The sequence below is a fragment of the Ochlerotatus camptorhynchus genome, unplaced genomic scaffold (assembly GCF_037179485.1).
Source record: "Ochlerotatus camptorhynchus isolate MF236.1 unplaced genomic scaffold, CSIRO-AGI_Acam_v1.1 ptg000141l, whole genome shotgun sequence".
NCBI classification, from domain to species: domain Eukaryota; kingdom Metazoa; phylum Arthropoda; class Insecta; order Diptera; family Culicidae; genus Ochlerotatus; species Ochlerotatus camptorhynchus.
Genome location: NW_027040631.1, coordinates 2,294,247 through 2,312,167, shown reverse-complemented (window position 1 = coordinate 2,312,167; position 17,921 = coordinate 2,294,247). Strand labels below are relative to the sequence as shown.

The 17,921-nt window shown below is 43.6% G+C and overlaps 1 protein-coding gene across 1 annotated transcript in view; it reads right to left on the bottom strand.

Moving 5' to 3' along the window:
- Positions 1-17,921, bottom strand: part of LOC135700747 (probable G-protein coupled receptor B0563.6) — a 155,584-nt gene that overhangs the window by 3,147 nt on the left and 134,516 nt on the right. Inside the window, exons 4-8 of the mRNA XM_065221376.1 lie at positions 3,333-3,482; positions 3,028-3,272; positions 2,768-2,960; positions 2,604-2,698; positions 2,380-2,532 (exon numbers count right to left, since the gene is read on the bottom strand). Coding sequence (XP_065077448.1) covers positions 2,380-2,532; positions 2,604-2,698; positions 2,768-2,960; positions 3,028-3,272; positions 3,333-3,482 — 836 coding nt within the window. The remainder of the gene's footprint in view (positions 1-2,379; positions 2,533-2,603; positions 2,699-2,767; positions 2,961-3,027; positions 3,273-3,332; positions 3,483-17,921) is intronic.

Sequence of the window (17,921 nt, the reverse complement as noted above, 5' to 3'; positions counted from 1 at the left end):
AACGTCCAAAATCTCTTCGGGGTGCCTCGTCGGGAACGTCCGGAATCCCATAAATCACGTAGGAAACGTGCAGATTACCTGTTGAAAACGACTGGAATCCAAGTCGGGAACATCCAAATTATCCGTGATAAACGTCTGGAGCCCTTCCCGGAAACGAATAACTTAAGGAACATCTAGAATCAAAGTCGGAAATGATTGGAACACGCATCAGGTACGTCTGGAATTTTAACCGGGGTTGTCTGTCCGGAATCACTTCCTGAACGTCTGGATTAATCGAAGTCATCTACTTTCAAGTCGGAAATAACTGAAATCTCCGTCGGAAACATCAGGAATCCAGGCCGAAACGTCCAATATCTCTTCGAGAACGTATAAATTGCCCTTTGAAAACGTCTGAAATTTCAACCGGAAACGACTGGAAGCCCCGCCGCACAGGAGTGGAAATTCGGATCAGAAGGTGGCTCCACTTGTCATTTGCGAACACTAGCGCACCTATGTAGCGGTAGAAGGCATCTTCTGCCTGCAGTTAAGATAGGCAGCATCCTATGATAGTGTGAGGGCACATAGAAAGCCCGTGTGGAACGGTATCACAATACATCGCTCGTTGAGCAGAAAAACGAACCACCTTTTGATTCACCGATTTGTTTGCACTTCCCCTTCTGTTCTGTGCTCACCGGGAACATCTGAAAGCCTCATCGGAAACGACCTGAATCGCTTTGGGTACGTCTCGAAATCAAGTAGGGAACGTCTGGAATTTTCACTGCGAACGTCCGGAATGTTTGTAGGGAAATTGTGTAATCCTCGGCGAGAGAATCCGGAATGTCTGTCTGAAATCTCCATGGGGAATTGCTGGAAATAGCGCTGGAAATGTTCGAAATCACTTCGGAAACGCCTAGAGTACCTACGTTTGAAATTCAAGTCGGGAGCGGCCGGAGTGTCATGAATTATTTAGGGAATGACTGGAGTACTCGTTGGGAACGTCTCACTTCAGGATCCTCTGGAATCTAAGTCGAGAACGTCCGGAATATTCACCGGGAACCTATGGAATCTCCATCGGAAACGCCCTGAATCATTTCGGGAGCGTCTGAAAAACAAGTAGGGAACGTCTGGAATCTCCATCGGGAAATGCAGGAGTCTTTGTCGTGAAAGTCCGGAATCACTTGGAGAAGGTCTGGAATCTCAATTGCCCACGCAGCAGTGTTGATTAAAGGCATATTAAGCCCATTTAAGGCACTGGACTAATGGTTCTGATTACTTGGGTGCTTTGGAAGTTCTGTTCAACCGAGGGTGACGACTCTATCTACGATGCAGGGAATATTGTGTTTTGCTGTGGCTAGCTGCGCGTATGCTGAGTAGATAGAAAGAAGATTTATCACGATTTTGAAGATTTCCTGCAAAAAGATGATGTGCGATGCAAGTAGAAGCGAGAAAGGTAAGAAGAGTTTTTGAAGATTTATTCGCTAGTGTGAAATTTTTTGAGCATCTAGAATTGAGATTTAGATGTGTCGCCCCCCTCGTGTTCAACCCACACATAAACTTGTATCACATTTCTTTTGAGAATTCCTTTGCAAATTTTGTTAAAATTTGTTTCTCTCGTAAGTCGCCTCAGATATTTTGTTAAAAATTCTCCTCAAAAGTTCTTTGGAATCACCCTCCAAAATTCTCTTTGAATTCTATTCTAAATCCTCCCAAGATATTCTGACAAGAATTCACATCCGATTCTCCTCAAAATCCTCAAAAAACCTCTCCCTGAGGATCTTATGAGTCCATCTCAGATTTGTGCCAGATTTTCTAGAATTCCTTCGAATGTCTACGTTCCATACAAATTTGCATTTTTTATTTATTTGTATGCACTAGGCTGCGGGACGGAGTGTTCTAAAAGGAAGCTATGGAAATGTAGTATTAAAACGATAAAATGCTCCTTAAACTTTGGAACAATGCTCTTTTACTGCATAGCTACGAAGATTTACTGTCCTGTCCGTATTTTTTTGTCAGAGGAGCGGAGCGACGGACAAGCGTCTAGCTTCCAAAAGAAGCTATGTTAGAATTTTCTTAAGATGCTTCTTTAGAAGCCTCTTTTAGAATCTTCTTTAGAAGCTGATTTTAGGCGCTTTTTCTTTAGAATCTTCTTTGAGAAGCTAATTTTAAACGCTTGCCCGTCGCTCTGCTCCTCTGACTAAAAAAAAGCGCATTTTTCCAAGCTTTAAGGAGCATTTAATCTAAAGCGTCTAAAAAACAGCTTACGTAGTTTATGAACAGCCCCTATCAATCTTACTTTGGAAAAGCTCAAATCAATGGCAAAATTTGACAAACGAAAATTTTCAATATTCCAATAATTTATTTTGAGATTGAAAGAGAAAAAATGCAAACCCCCAAACTAACCTCGCTTCCTCGGTTGTAGAGTGGCTTCTCGAACCACGGCCACCGGATCGTCCGGAACAGGGTGTTCCGGAAGTCTTCACTGAACAGACAGTAGATGTAGAAGGTCAGCGAGTAGTTGATGAGCTCCATCAGATTGGCGAGGGCTCGGAAAAGCTAAAATGAGAAACGATTTATTCATTCAATCGGAAGTTCCAAACAGTTCACGCGGAAAATTCCGAACCAACCTGGAAGGAATAGCTGGACAGATGTTCCGGTGATAGCGTCACATGGAGGAGAGCCATCGGGGAAACACAGATCAGAAAGAGAAGCGATGTGCTACCTGTGGATTTACGGGGAAAAAATAGAATTAAGAATGAGGTTGGTGCTAACGGTCACAGAAAACCCTAACCTAACAACATCATGAGCCGCCGCTCCTCGGCAAACTTCCGCGGATCCTCGTCCTTGGTGTTGATCCGGGATAGCGTCATCCGGCGGCGCTTATCACAGGTACGACGATACACGATCATTATCCTTAGGTTAAAACCGGCTATTAGCACCGTCGGGGCCAGCTTGAAGACAATCTCCAATATCACCTTGTAAATCTGAAAAAAAAATGTGGTCATTCATCACTAACGCCGTCTTTCGAGGTTAGATGGTTGCATCACTCACCGAATAAAATAACGAATCTAAAAACTTCATATTATCGCGCTTATGATACATTATTGTTCCATCGGATTGTAAGACACATTTAACGACCTCGCCGCGCAGCACCGACGGCAGGTAGATCAGAAAGGTGAGCACCGGTATCAGCGCGACGGTGACTCGCGGCGGGCAGAACCGCCGGATGTGGCCCGGATGGCACACGGACACGTACCGCTCGATCGTCAGCACCAGCAGCATGATCACACCGACACCTGGCGGCGAGAAAAATCAATCACTGTCGTACGTCATTTCGAAATTTGATGCAAACTTACCCAAGCAACCATTGCCGAGGAACAGCTCCAGATGGGCGGAGTAGAAGGCTTGGCTAAAGTTGCGCCACCGACCCGAGTCCCGGTGGATCAGCATACGCATGCCGAACGGAATGGCGAAAATGATTGCCAGCAGAGCCGCGGCCGAGTATCCTGCGAAAAAAAAGCGAACGTGCACATTTTATTTTCCATTCCATCTGTTTTGAAAATTGTGGGAAAAAGTGGCATTTTTATCATTTCCTCGAGGGAGAGCGAACCGAGCAATCAGAGTCTGTCACTGTTTATTTTTTTGTTCTGTTTATTCATCCTGTGATGGTAGTCAAGAGATAACACCCCTGAAACCCAACGAAAACAAAAAAGCCTTTGCATCGCCCTACTCCCATGCATGAATGAATCAAAACCGAGTCTCGTGGCAGGCGTTGGGATCGGTCATATCGCGGAACATTTATCAAAATAAATACAAATAAATTACACACGGCTGTGTCGTTTTCATTTCTACCATTCATCCATTTTCCGCGAGCCTGACAATCAACCGACATAGCAGGCTGAGCGATGATGATGGTGTTGTCTCCGGACACTGAGACCGACAATAGGATATAAAAACAAACACAGTAGGCCATGCTTGTGCTTGGACACGTGATTTTGTCGGTTGGCTGGTTGCAAAGCAATTTGGACAATCTAAGTAGGTTCTCCCGGCTTTGGCAGAAGCAAAGGTTGACATAAGGACGAGGACCGGGAAAACGATGATGATGAGGATGCTCATTTCAGCGTGTTGACACTTGGATGAAGGTGCTACTGCTGGAAATAGCAGCGTGTCAATATTTACCCTCTGCGGCGACTATCGCCTCGTCCGTTTTGCGGAGTTGGGCGTCGAAGGAAAAAAAAAAACAGCGAGGGTTGACGATTCAAACCGATGATTGCCGTAGACATCCGCTGAGGCGTCTTTTTACTTACACCAACAGATTGAATTCCCTTGTTTCTAATTTTGAACAACGTTCCAAAAATAGCCACGATACATGGTCGTTGAATCTGACTCATATTCGAGGTTTCGTTCACTCAAATCGTAGATTGAGTAAAATTTCCGTCGATTTTCCTCGTATTCGAGCAGATTTTTGAGGAAAAGCGAGGAAAATTTTACTCAGTCTATGCTTGATCCACGTTGTTTGCTATTTTAAGTGAAAAGCCGCTCAATTTACAATCCCAAACCACCGCCTCCTCCCCCGAGCCGAGCACAAGCTTAACTTCGCAGTTACTTAATTCGAAAACTGATCCCAGTAGTCCACTTACCGCTCCTCGTCTATTAACTGAATAATAATAATCCGATGCCTGCTTCGCTTTTCCGATCAAGCTCGGCTTCTCCACCAACCCCGTAGAGTAGAGAGTGTGTAAATCTAATCAAGCTCCGCCTTCGCTCGTTCCTCTTTCACCGCTCCATTATTTGCGCTTGGAGGAAGAAAGTAGGCCCAAGTTACAAACCTACTCTGCTATTAAGGCGAGCGGCATGTCCGCGTCCAGTAGAAAGAGTCCCGAACCGGAAATAAGGGGGAGACGACAAGGCCATTATGATTTAGGACTACTACGGCTTGATTACATTTACCCCATGTTCTAGAAGAGTAGTTTCGTGTAGTGGGTTCTTCTCACACTCCTCGCTGGCGCCAGGCTCCAGGATTTTCTGGAATTCCTGTGCGGCGGATTTGTTTCTTCTTTTTTTTTCCTCTCGTGCATTTTTTTTTTCGCTCATCTAACCCGAGGGAAATAAATTAAACGCGTAATTGAATAAGTTAGTAATGGCCCTTTCTCCCGGTCCGGTCAAACTGAATGCGGGCGACGCAAGGCTGAGGGAGGTTGTGCCGGCAGGGACGGTTGATTTACACCTGATGGGAGGACCCCGGGAGGAAAAGTTTATTGCTTTTTCCCGTTCGAATTTCTTCCTGCTTCCTGGAGTAGGTACGAAAATTAGACACAAAAGTAGATGCGTAATAATGTCCAGCCCTGTGTAAGGTTCGATTACCGTAGTCATTTGTCTAATTTTACCTTTTGATTAATGTCCTTCCGAGAGATTGCAGGCGGGGGAAGCAGGCGAGAGAGCGGAAATGAGTTTCCCGTGACGTGCACGAAGAAGGGAAGAACAAGATCGATGCGATGCAATCGGAGTAGGCCGTCACCAATTTAAAGGGACTTGTTATTTAAAAGGGTGTTTTTTGCAAACCATGACATCAACCGGTTGCTTCTTTTAAGTTGTTATAATCACTTTATTTAACACAGATCAGGTCGTTCGCGATTTGAATTCCATCCCCATCGCTTGCTACTTGGCAATCAAAACTATCCCAATTATTTCTACGTATGGCTGAATATTAGTGCAAAGGGGAAATCTAGAAATTCGCTGCCAACATTTCAAAGGGGCGTAATTGCATTTGTAAACAATGACTTTAGCCATCGATTTCTCGCGAATAAAAACACACTCATGTGAAAATTAATGACACCAGCAGGTAAAGCCGTAAAGCTATGTTTCATTTACGAACTCGAATAGAGATTGCTGACGTTCACCGTACGCACACTACGTCACGTATACGTATACGCAAAAAAATTTCATCGGGAAAAAAAACTTCTTAGCGGAAAATTTTCCCGATGAAATCCTTGACACAATCACACTTTAGCAATCTCTATTGTTAATTTCGAGGAGTGAGCTTTAATTGGCGAGAAATCGACGGCTACAGCCATTGTTTACAAAAGCAATTATGCCCCTTTGAAATGTTGGCACTGAATTGGTCTTTTTGAAAATTTTCATACTACGATAGCGATTTTGTCAGAAGAGACGAATGACAGATGGAAAGTAATCGAACTTTTGGTTAAAATTTGACAGATGGAAAGTTATCGATTAACCCTGCTATCCGAGCGTGGTTACTTCTAACGGACAAGACGTTAAATTTTGACAACTGTGGCTGAGTTTTTCTCGAAAACCGGTCGATTGACAGCATAGGGATTTTCGAACATAGAAAATAACTTTAGAAATGTCACTTTTAACCATGAGTTAAATTTAACTCGACAAATGGTTCACAGCCTTAATGAATTGAATTTTATGAATTAGGTCAGAAAAAAAATAATATTTTTACTTAAGACCGACAATTGAAAAGGCCTGAACTCCTTTTTGTAAACAAACCTTGTAAGGCCATTTTGTCGCGAACCAAAGTCCACCAACGCAAACCAACTAAATGAACAGGTAGGGGAAATTCTTCTCTACTCGATTGTGTTTTAGGTAAGCCTGCTGAAGCTCCTCAAACTCACAGGAGGTTTTAAAACACTCTTGTCCTCCGAGTTTAGCCAGCCCTCACCGGCGGCAGGAATATGGAAGAAGTAAACAAAAACTCCTCGAGAGAGAGAGGGAGAGTGAACTTCAGCGAGAGGATGATTTGACGTGAGGTGCGCTTTTCGAGACTCCTGATGACTTTTTTGTACGACGCAAGAAGCTCAGAGTTCACCCAGAGTGAGAGTAAGAGCGTGTGATAGATAACATGATCATGAATGGCAGCAAACCTAACTCTCATTTTATCCACCTTCGCTCACAAGCTCTGAAGCTCAGTGGAATGATTTGGCAGTAGGCATTCTACTCCTCAGAAAAATGCTACGCTCGGCTCATTTCAAACTCGTAAGTGAGGTTCCATCAAGCCTGGTTTTAGGTTTGCGAATGTAGGTTTCGGCTCGCGAGAAAATAGACTTACAAGGTTTGTTTACAAAATTGAGTTAAGGCCTTTTCTATTGTTGGTCTTATATTAGATGTATGGCAACCCGGTGTTTTGACACCTTGAATATTTTGTTTTGCTTGCTGAAACTGCTGAAACCCGAGATGATAATACTAACAGTTAAGAGCTGGGTCTGGCGAAGTCGAATCGCAGCCAGCTTCAGACACTATCCAAGACGCATTGCAGCAAGCTTTACTCTGATCGAACGGTTGTCAAATTGATAAACAAAGCAAATGTGTGCAATATTGTGAGTGACTCTCTTGAAATATCGATTGGTAGTTGAAGTCTGTTGTAGTTCGTTGTTATGTAAGTAGCGGCTAGCTAGAACCGGGTACTCTTACCTCTATCTCAAGGCCGGCTTCCTGTTCGGTGGACTCACAACCCACTTAATAATCGAAGGGGACAACAACAACACAGTCGGTATACATGCAGGGACTTCCTATTGAGGGATAGTGGCACAAACACAACAAATTAACTCAATTACATTTTTTTTATTTCTTCAAAGTTACATTTTGTGAAAGGGGGTTCGTTGTGGCCATGGCATGCATGCTGAGAGAGAGAGAGAGTGTGTGTGGTTCGTGGTTACCTTAGATACTGTTGGGCTTCAGGACTTTGGGACGGGGAACTGGTTCGATGTTTCCACTGCTGTCGACGTTCCTCGTGCTCGCTGCCGGGGCGGTAGCTCATCGGATATTGGGCACTAGCAAGCGGGGGCGAACCCACCTGACCTCGCTAGACTCTCACCTCCAAGGCTTCGGCTACCACTCACCCGACGCGTGTGGTACGGCAATGGCACGACGCTCGTCCACCACCAGCACGGGACTCGCCGATTTCTCGTTCCTCCCTTGTTAGGGGCTGGTTCAACTCCACGTGGTTTCCGTACCTTCGGTCCGACGTCCCTAGTGCTCGCTAACGGGGCGGTAACGTATCGGATATTGAGTCCGACCAGCGGGGGCGAACCCACACGGACCTGGCCAAACTCTCACCTCGAGAACGTCTGTTACCACTCACCCGTAGCGTGTGGTGCGGCAATGGCACAACGCTCGTCAGCCACCAGCACTGGGCTCGCCGAACAACCGTCGACAATCACTACACCGAGGATCCACTCAACAGGTATGGTTCGATGATGTCCGTAACACACGTCTCGTATCACACGTCTCGAACTGAGAGACCCCGGGCTGACCAATCACTCGCGGGGGAACCACTTTTCGAAGAAACCGTACTTCCAGTCACTTATCTTCCTTCTGCTTCAGTCGTTTTTTTCTTAATCGTTTTCCTTGTGATCCGTCTTCTGTGGTGGTTGGAAACTGTCTCCTCGTTTTTTTAGCAACTAGCTCTCGTCTCCCTTTTTGTGTTTCACCCTCTCTCTCCCTCGATCTACTCTTCTTCCTTCTCTCTCTCTCTCTTGTCCGGATATTTCGACAGTGAGCATGCATAAGGGCCTATACGCGATGATCGATTCTCTTCATCGATTTTCTCTTTGCATTGCTACAGCTAAGCGCAACAATTTTGTAGAATTTATTCAATGTAGAGTTGTAACAGGTTGCATTGGCTATCAAAAGCAACAGCAAACGCACCGACAAACGTTAAATCTAGCGAGTTATTAACAAAAGAGAAAATCGATGAAGGGAATCGATCATCGCGTATACGCCCTTATGAATGCTCACTGTCGATTTATATGCCAAAATAAACTGACAGGTCAATTACGCCTGCTGATGTGTAGGCAGAGATGTAAGCCATCTTTATGGGGTGTTTGTACCTATTTTTGTTTCCTTTTCTTTTTACTTTAATTTTAACTCCTAATCTAATGTGCCACTAGTTTAATTTATTAATAACTAATCTAATATAATTATTTTATTTTATTGAGTTGACTATGTCCACCTGGATGTAGCATTTGACTGCAAGGAAATGTTACCAGTGTATTGGTAACAGTTATTGTCGGTCGCGTTTGTCACCGGAAAACCCCACACCCGACTTTCGATTTTACTCTCGTTCTGTACAACAACAAAGCGTCGGACATGGTGTGCATTATGGCGCATCATTGTACAAATACAGCACAGTATGTCCGACGTTATGTTTTATGTACAGATTGAGAGTAAAATCGATTGGCGCGTGTCGAATTTTCCGGTTTTCTACTGTATCAATAATATTTGGTTTTCATAAAAGTTCCTAAGCAGTTAAAATGCGATGTTACGCAAAGTTTTGCAGCTACACTGTAAGTGCACCGGTGAAGAGAAGTTTATTTCGCTTTCCGAAGGATCGTTTCTTGCGCCGCGCGTGGTTAATTTTTTGCGAGATTGATCCGGAAACCCCAGTTCATCAAAACTATGAATATGTTTCCAAACTACGTTTTACTCAGATTACAATACTCCCTATCTGTTTCTTCCATATGAGCTCTTATAAGAACAGTAAAAAATGGTTCGATTTTGAAAGTTCAAATTGGTTCGAAATCCATTACAAGTCCGCCAGACCCAAGTTAAGAGTACGCGAACCGAGACGTGGACGCTGCGGGATGAATTTGCCACCCGTTGTAAATTTTTAATGCTGAACGACATAATGAACGGTGCAGCAGTGGTAGCGGCAGCAGCAGCAACAGCGGCCATAAAGGGAAGTAATCAGCCATTGTGCATCGGAACGATTGTCAGCCCCGAAACGAACTTTCACGTAGATAAAGGGTTTCCCACATCAAATTGCATCACGGAAAAAAACGTTGTAGAAAATTACCTAGTTGACCGATCCTTTTCAAACTTTCAGACAATGAAATATAACCCAAGCTTTTGGCATATTTATTTCATTCAACTTCAATACCCATAACCTTACGCTTAACTCCACTCATTCGGTTCTGTACAACATCTGGCTGCAGCTTCTTCTGTACGGAAACCTACTTTTTCTTCATGTCTTCCTCAGATTGGACCTTCTTGGGATGCTTCCGTAGTTCCAACTTCATAATAGCCCAGTATTTTTCGATGGGCCTTAGTTCCGGTGCGTTGGGAAGGTTCATGTCCTTGGGTACAAAAGTGACCCCGTTGGCTTCATACCACTCCAGGACAACATTTGAATAGTGGCACGAAGCTAGATCCGGCCAGAAGATCGTAGGGCCCTCGTGTTGCTTCAACAGAGGAAACAGACGCTTCTGTAGACACTCCTTGAGGTAGATCTCCCTGTTTACAGTCCCGGTAGTCGCGAACGGCGCATTCCGTTTGCCACATGAGCAGATCGCTTACCAAGTCATGTATTTCTTGGCAAACTTTGAAAGTTTCTGCTTCCTTACTTTCTCCGAAACATCAAACATGTGCTGGGCGGTCCGCTGCCGGAAGTCCGCCTTGACGTTTGACTCATCATCCATGATGAGACAATGAAGCTTCGTCAGCATCCGGCAGCCTTCTGCACTTTGTACGTATGCAGTCCCTCCCGGTCCTTGGCTCTCTGAACGAAAGACTTGGACAGATTTAACTTTTTGGCCACATCCCTGACCGAAGCATTGGGATTCCGCTTAAATGCTTTCACGACACGCTTGTGATCATGGACCCAAAGGGTAAGGACCTCCTTCACGCGATTTTTTTTTGGTTCACCTAGCTGTTTTTTTAGTGTACCTAGTGCACCCGGTACTAGAGCAAAAGACAGCAATTTGTACCAGAACAGGTGTCAAAAGTGACACAGACAGCACAACTGCCACCAAAAGCGCCAGCAAAAAAAAAAAGCGCGGTACCCGCTGCCGTGGCAGTCAGATTGAGGTGTGTCATATCCCTTAGCACGTTTCTTTTTGTTTCGCCATTTTGAGATATGAACTCGTGACTTTGGCGTGAGAGGCATGGATGCTAACAAAAAAAAAAAGCGGAACTAGTTAAAATAGTTAATTATCTAATCTAATAGTTCATTAGCTCCAGGGCCCTTGAACATCATATATTTGGATTGTCCCCAGGAGGATTGTCCGCAGGAGGATTTTTCGAAGAACGATTGTACCCAGGAAGATTGTTGGAATAAGGATTGTCCGCAGGAAGATTGTTCAAAGGAGGATTGTCCACAGGAAGTTTGCTCGGGAGACGGTTGTTCGCAGGGAGAATTGTCCGCAGGAAGATTGTTCGGAGGAGGATTGTTCGAAGGAGGATTATCAGCAGGATTGTTCGCTACCGACTAGTCGAGGAGAAAGATTATCCGGAGGAAGAGGATTGTCCGTGGGAGGATTGTTCGAAAGAGGATTGTTCGAAGAAGGATTGTCCGCAGGAGAATTGTCCGGAGGAAGATTGTCGACAGGAAGATTGTTTGGAGGAGGATTGTCCGCAGGAAGATTGTTCAGAAGAAGATTGTCCACAGGACGATTGTCCGCAGGAAGATAGTTCGGAAGAGGGTTGTCCGCAGAAGGATTGTTCGAAAGAGGATTGTCCGCACGAAGATTATTTGGAGGAAGAGAATTGTCCGCAGCAGTGATGGAAAAGTTTATCAAAGTTCCCTATGACTCGCGAACTTTTCCCTTGGTGAACTTCGTGAAATATCGCGAACTTTTCCAACACTGGTCCGCAGGAAGATTGATCAGAGGAAGATCATCCACTGGACGATTGTCAGCAGGAAGATAGTTCCAGGAAAGATCTTCAGAGACAATCAATGACGTTCAAGGAAAACGTTGGGGAACGACACTCATCCTGATGCATGTTGCTTCAAAAAAGATATGGCAACACTGTGACGGCATGCGAGTTCTGATGTTCTGGATATATAAGCAGAATTTTATGGATAAATTTGATGGGGATACAGGATGCATCCGAATGTATCGTTCCCCCTGGAACATATAAAGAGCTTCAGAGTTCCGGATAATCTTCTTCCTCCACGTACTCCTTGACTCGTCGGTAGCAGACAATTCTCCTTCAAACAATCCTCATGCGGACAATCCTCCTTTGAACAATCTTCCCGCGGACAATCATCTGACTGGCGGGGTCTGGTCCATTCGGTCCTCGCTACACAAGGATCGTACCTGGGTCCGCCTTGCATGATTTATAGTTGGACCCCCAACAATTAAGTGATAAAACTGATTCCATTTTGATCAACATCAACAATGACATTAATCCTAGCTTTGAAGTTCAGGTTAGGAAAAAAGTTAGGTTAAAACAAAACGTCAGCTATTGTTGGTAAACAAACCGACAGCATTGTTGACAGCATTCCCCCATGCACTCAAAAATATAACTACCCACAAATCTAAAAAACCTACTACTGCGTGCACTTCCATTCTATTACCGAGAACCATGATTTTTCGATAAATTCCTTCCACGCTAATGGTCCTGACCTTTGGGTCCATGCTTGTGATTCTGATCACCATTCATTCTGACCGCATTTCTCGTTCCGTTCGATGCTAAGAGTTTCATAGTAACGTTTAATCACACGACTCACCGTTGACTGTACGATTCCGAGTTGTTTTCCAATGATAAGAGAGTTGAAGATTTTCCAGGTGCTTGCGCAATATCAATTCGCGAGGTTGCTTTTCGGATGACGCCATTTTTTCCAACTTTCGAAAAACTGACAGCGACAAAAAATACAGTGTAAACAGTACACTCTAAACTACTTCTACTCAAATTTTCAAGAGAAAATACCCAATGGGTAATTTTCTACATCTTTTTCTTCCGTGATGCAATTTGTTGTGGGAAACCCTTTACAGACCTTGGCCATGATTTCCTGGATTTTATTGCAATGTGACGTTGCTCGCTTCTCGTTCGTAATGTTTTTCTGTCCCCGTGGCTTCTGTGCTCGCAGTAGCTGAAGTGTTTCGCAATTCTTTGTACAACTTGGGCAATTCACAAACGTCAGAGAAGTCTATACTGAGGCTGTGTTCCATTTGGAAAATTTTCAGTTAAATTTGACAATTCTGTGTGGCATATATTAGTGCTAGTGTAAGCAGGTCTTAACTTGACGCTTAACAAGTCAGCAAGCCATGTGTGCAGCCCTCCGTTGTAAGCGCAGCAGTTCAATCAACAATCAATACGAAACTAACGATTTTAAATTGGCTCACCACTTTAGTAGCCTATTGGTCCCAAGCAAACGATTAACGTACCCTATTCTAGTTGAAATTCTATTACTACACTATGTTTGTTTTGATTCGCTATGAAAGTTTGACAGATAACATCAGGGGTGTGTGGATTCATGCAGAACATGCAGGGGTGAGTGAAATAGCTTGGGACTGCTTGGGACCGTTGTTCTGGTACTGAGTGAGCCAAAAATAATAATGATTTTCTTCGGAACCCAGTGGTCTTAGAGTTACCTCTATGGTTCAATGCTGGTAAACAGAGGTATCTATGGCAACGCTTCATAAACACACACGGGCAACTCTCCACTCACTTTCGGACCAGCTCTTCACAAGGTAAGTTGCACATTGGCGATCCTGCCAGATTTAACTAAGCCATATGGAATCTTCCATAAGCTCATTCTATCAAAAAGAGGCCACGCTAATATCAATCGGTTTAGAATAACCGTAGCCTTCACGCACCGCAAAAAAAAAGTAAACTGCTAGATCCGGTTGATTCGTTTATAAACGACGCCAAATCTGCCTTATTCGTCTCACGACGACGCCATTGCGAAAAAAAAACTACCGAGCCTGCCTTAATCGTTTCAAAACGACGCCATTACAGAAAACGCAAAATCTTCCTAAATCGTTTCAAAACGATGCCAATACCTAAACAAAATGCAAAATATGCTTCAATCGTTTCAAAACGACGCCATTACAGAAAACACAAAATCTGCTCAAATCGTTTCAAAACGATGCCACCGCGAAAAAAAAAACTAAAATAAATAAACTGCTAAATCTGCCTCCAATCGTTTCAAAACGACGCAATAAAATAAAAAAAAAGCCTTAATCGTTTCAAAGCGACGCTTTTGCAAAAAAAAAAATCAATTGGCCTCAATTACTTGAAAATGACGCCACGATCCCTATTACAAAACAAAAAATAACGCATACTTTACATTTTACCAGCATTATCTAATGCATATCAGTACGGATGCACCAACAGAACTGTTTGACACAGGAAATCGACGTCATGGACAGTAGCACTAAAAAAAAAAAAAAAAAAAAAAAAACGGAAGGCAACCCCCCCCATCAAGGGTGCCCTGAAGGTTCGGTCGCTATCCAACGACAAAATGCTGGTGAACGACCATCTGGCCAACTTAATGTTCTCCACACCGGTGTCCTCGCAGAAGATCCGCCGTGAAGCTGGTCAGCTGGCGAAGTTGAAAAGCAGCCGCTTTGCACTGCCTTCGTCCATCTAGCAGCTGAAGAATGCTGAAGCTTCTAATTGTATTCAACCTGCCATTGTATGAAGGGCCAAAAACGGTTTGGGTGAATCCGTGAGCAACATTGCCCACTTGCATCCACGGAATACATGAGAATCTCCTTCCAACAACAGGATCATACAACCGGTCAAAAAACAGGCCATCCAACAGGAGGATGTTCCAATGAGTAGGGGAGAAGAGTCCACCTTCTTTTCACGAAATGTAAACGACAGGGAGTTGGCATTTCGACTCTCCCCATCTCCCCATTTCGCGTCAATCGGGTGCCCTGGTGGTCCTGTCCACAACATGTCCACAACATTTAATGTTTCATATAATAATGGAATGGAAATAAAGGATTGATATCACCCGGTATGTTACCAAGAAATCTATGATATCACGTTAATCACGAAGATTTCTAAGAGCTCCATAGATATGCTGCCACTATATCTTCAACAGGTGTTAAAAACAGCACTCTCGCCTTTCGTTCCTCACAGCAGCGTAAACCCCCATCAACCACGAAACACACTCTAGCTGCTCCAACTAGAGGGATCGCAGCAGAGAAAACAAGGCCTGCGTCCACTTTTCATTTTCGTGGCACAACGGCTTCAGTTCACCAGTACACAGTCTACCAACATTTTGTTATACGGCAAACATCCCACATTGCGCCCCAGAAGTCTTCGAATCCAATCGGGTCAATTTTTCTCCGAGCAACTATGAGATTAATTGAAAAATCATCCATTTCGATTTTCGAACGAGAGATTCCTAAGCTCCCTACCAGCGCTCCCATTGATCTTCATGATGATGATAATGATGTCAGAGCAATGGTGTATTCACGGTTGAAAAGGAAAACCGGGTAAAATTCTTTTTTTATGAGGAGAGAGGGACATGTGTGGCATATATTAGCGCTAGTGTAAGCAGGTCTTAACTTGACGCTTAACGAGTCAGCAAGCCATGTGTGCAGCCCTCCGTTGTAAGCGCAGCAGTTCAATACTGGTAAACAGAGGTATCTATGGCAACGCTTCATAAACACACACGGGCAACTCTCCACTCACTTTCGGACCAGCTCTTCACAAGGTAAGTTGCACAAATTCGAAAATAAATTAAGATGTTCAAACATCCCTATGTTGTTGATCGTTCAATTTTCGAAAAAGTGTCTGTCAAAATTGATTGCTTGTCTGTCAGAAATAAGTCTGCTGGAAAAGCAAGTTTATTTGAAAATTTTCCATCTGTCAAATTTAATTGAAAATTCACCGGATGGAACACAGTTAGAAATGGTTTTGTGGAAATTCCACGACAAGAGCCAAAGGATGAGACAGCTTTACCAACAATCATTACGAAACTAACGATTTTAAATTGGCTCACAACAACTAGCCTATTGGTCCCAAGCAAACGTTTAATGCACCCCATTCCAGTCGAAATTCTAGTACTACACAATGTTTGTTTTGATTCGCTATGAAAGTTTGACAGATAAAATGAGGAGTTAGTGGATTTTCCTATGTTTCGAGGGGTGAATCGATTAGCTTGGGACTAAAGAGAGTACCAGAGCTGAGCCAAAAAGTTGAGCACGTTTCTTCGGGACCTTCTAGTCTTAGAGTTACCTCTATGGCTTTACTCTGAGTTGCTTTTTTGCAGCGAGTAACTCGCGAGTAACTCACTGTACCTCACAATTTAATCGACGTTCATCGATATTTTTGTCTGGTTACTCCTTGGCTTACTCCGTTTATCGCTTTCACACATAAGAAGTAAGTCTTGTTTGTGAACAAAATAGAATTGTTCGGCTATTGAAACGATGTGAATTTCAGATTTTGTTTATAAAATGGCTTGAGCGATGCTGGAAAAGCTTCAAAAGGGGGCGCATTGGCGTGGATTTTCATCTGCTTCTCTGTGCTGATTGGCTGCTGCTGCTGCTGTTATTGTTTTGGAAGTGATTTTTGTTCGTAATCCTCCGTTTCAAAACGTTGAATGTGAATTAACTGTAGGTAGGTGGACATATGTGATTTGTTCTCGTAAAATAACCACAGGAATCGTTTTCAGATATCCACCGAGGAGAACGTGAAGTCGTTGTGGAAAATCACTAGCATATACAAGAAATATCTCCCCTGTTGGGTAAAAAACCGATTAGGGCTGATGCATATATTATGTCACGCTCGAAGGGAGGAGAGGGGTCTAAGATTTTGTGACAAGCAATCAGCTGGCTGGCATGCCGCCATGTTATTGAAACCAACATCTGAAACGTCACAATTCCAGTGTGAACTGCAAAAATGGCGTGACTGAATTGTCTTATTTTTATCAAATGAAATTATTTTCCCTTTTATGCCATATAAATGGTTGACTTCGTGGAAGAAAATCAGAAAATAATATTTTATGAGTCCTAAGTTTATTTTTCACAAAATGTAAGCAAAAATATTATGAATATCCATAATATCAGTCACGCCTTTTTTGAAATTCTGGCTTGAATCTTCTATTTGTTTACAAATTATAAGCTGTCAGTGGGGCCCGCAATTCGCGGGTCCGCAGCGATGTTAGCTCTTTTCAAGGCAAGGCAAACAAGATAGGGATGCCAGCTAGCTGCAAGCAATGCATTAGGTATAGGAAAAACGTCATTATAGGGGGGGAGGGGGTAATTTTTTGCTCGATTTAGCGTGACATAATTAATGCATGGGCCCTTAACGCCCGATTCACAATTCCTGAGGAGGAGGACGATGAAGACACAATTACCAATGTTTCCGGTGAGTACGATCCTCATCCGGACTTCAAACCCATCATCGATCTAACCCGACGAAATCGAAGTGAAAACCGGCGAGGAAGACGAAGAGCAAATGTTCTGCGTTCGTTCCAAGCTACTGCAGATGGTTCATAGAGAGTGGAAGGAAAGAGTTCTTGGTGATCTGAAGATTCTCAAGAGTAAATCCGATCCAACCAAGTATAGACTTTGCTGACGAGAAACCAAAGAACGAAACATGCTCCGAATATAATGAATAATAGTAAAAAGTAAACTTTTTTTCCTTGTGGATCAAATATTTTGTTTAAAGAAGTTATGTTCAACTTCAACGGAGACTTCCTTCGACGGCCGCAGCAGAATCTCGATGGTGTATCGCAGAAAACGGGCCATTTCACAGTTTCATCTAACGGCAGGTTGTTGAGCGATGGGAACGGGATCGCTTCGACGAGTATCGGATGGGCGGCGGGGTACGTATAATTAGCCGGATCTGGAGTATTTGGTCAGGCGGATCGAGTTCTTCTACCGCATCAAGCCGGTTGTTTGTTTTTGTTTTGCTTGACAGCAGCTTTTCGGCTTCACACCTTCATATGTCGCTGTGATGTAAAAAGTGAGAATGCAAATGACAGTGATCCTGATCACTGAGCGATGTGCCTCAAAAGCAACTCTAAAATTGCTCATTATTAGAAGCTCTCTTACCCCTTGACAAGAGCTGTTCCAGTAGACTGGAATTGGAGAGGTACTTAGGTAGCTGGTTAAGCAAACCCCACACGCATCAATATAATGACGTGAAGGGGAATTATTGACAATAATATTGATGATGTGAATTCAGAAATATTGTCAATCTCGATATATTGACGTCAATATAGAGAGTATTGACAATAC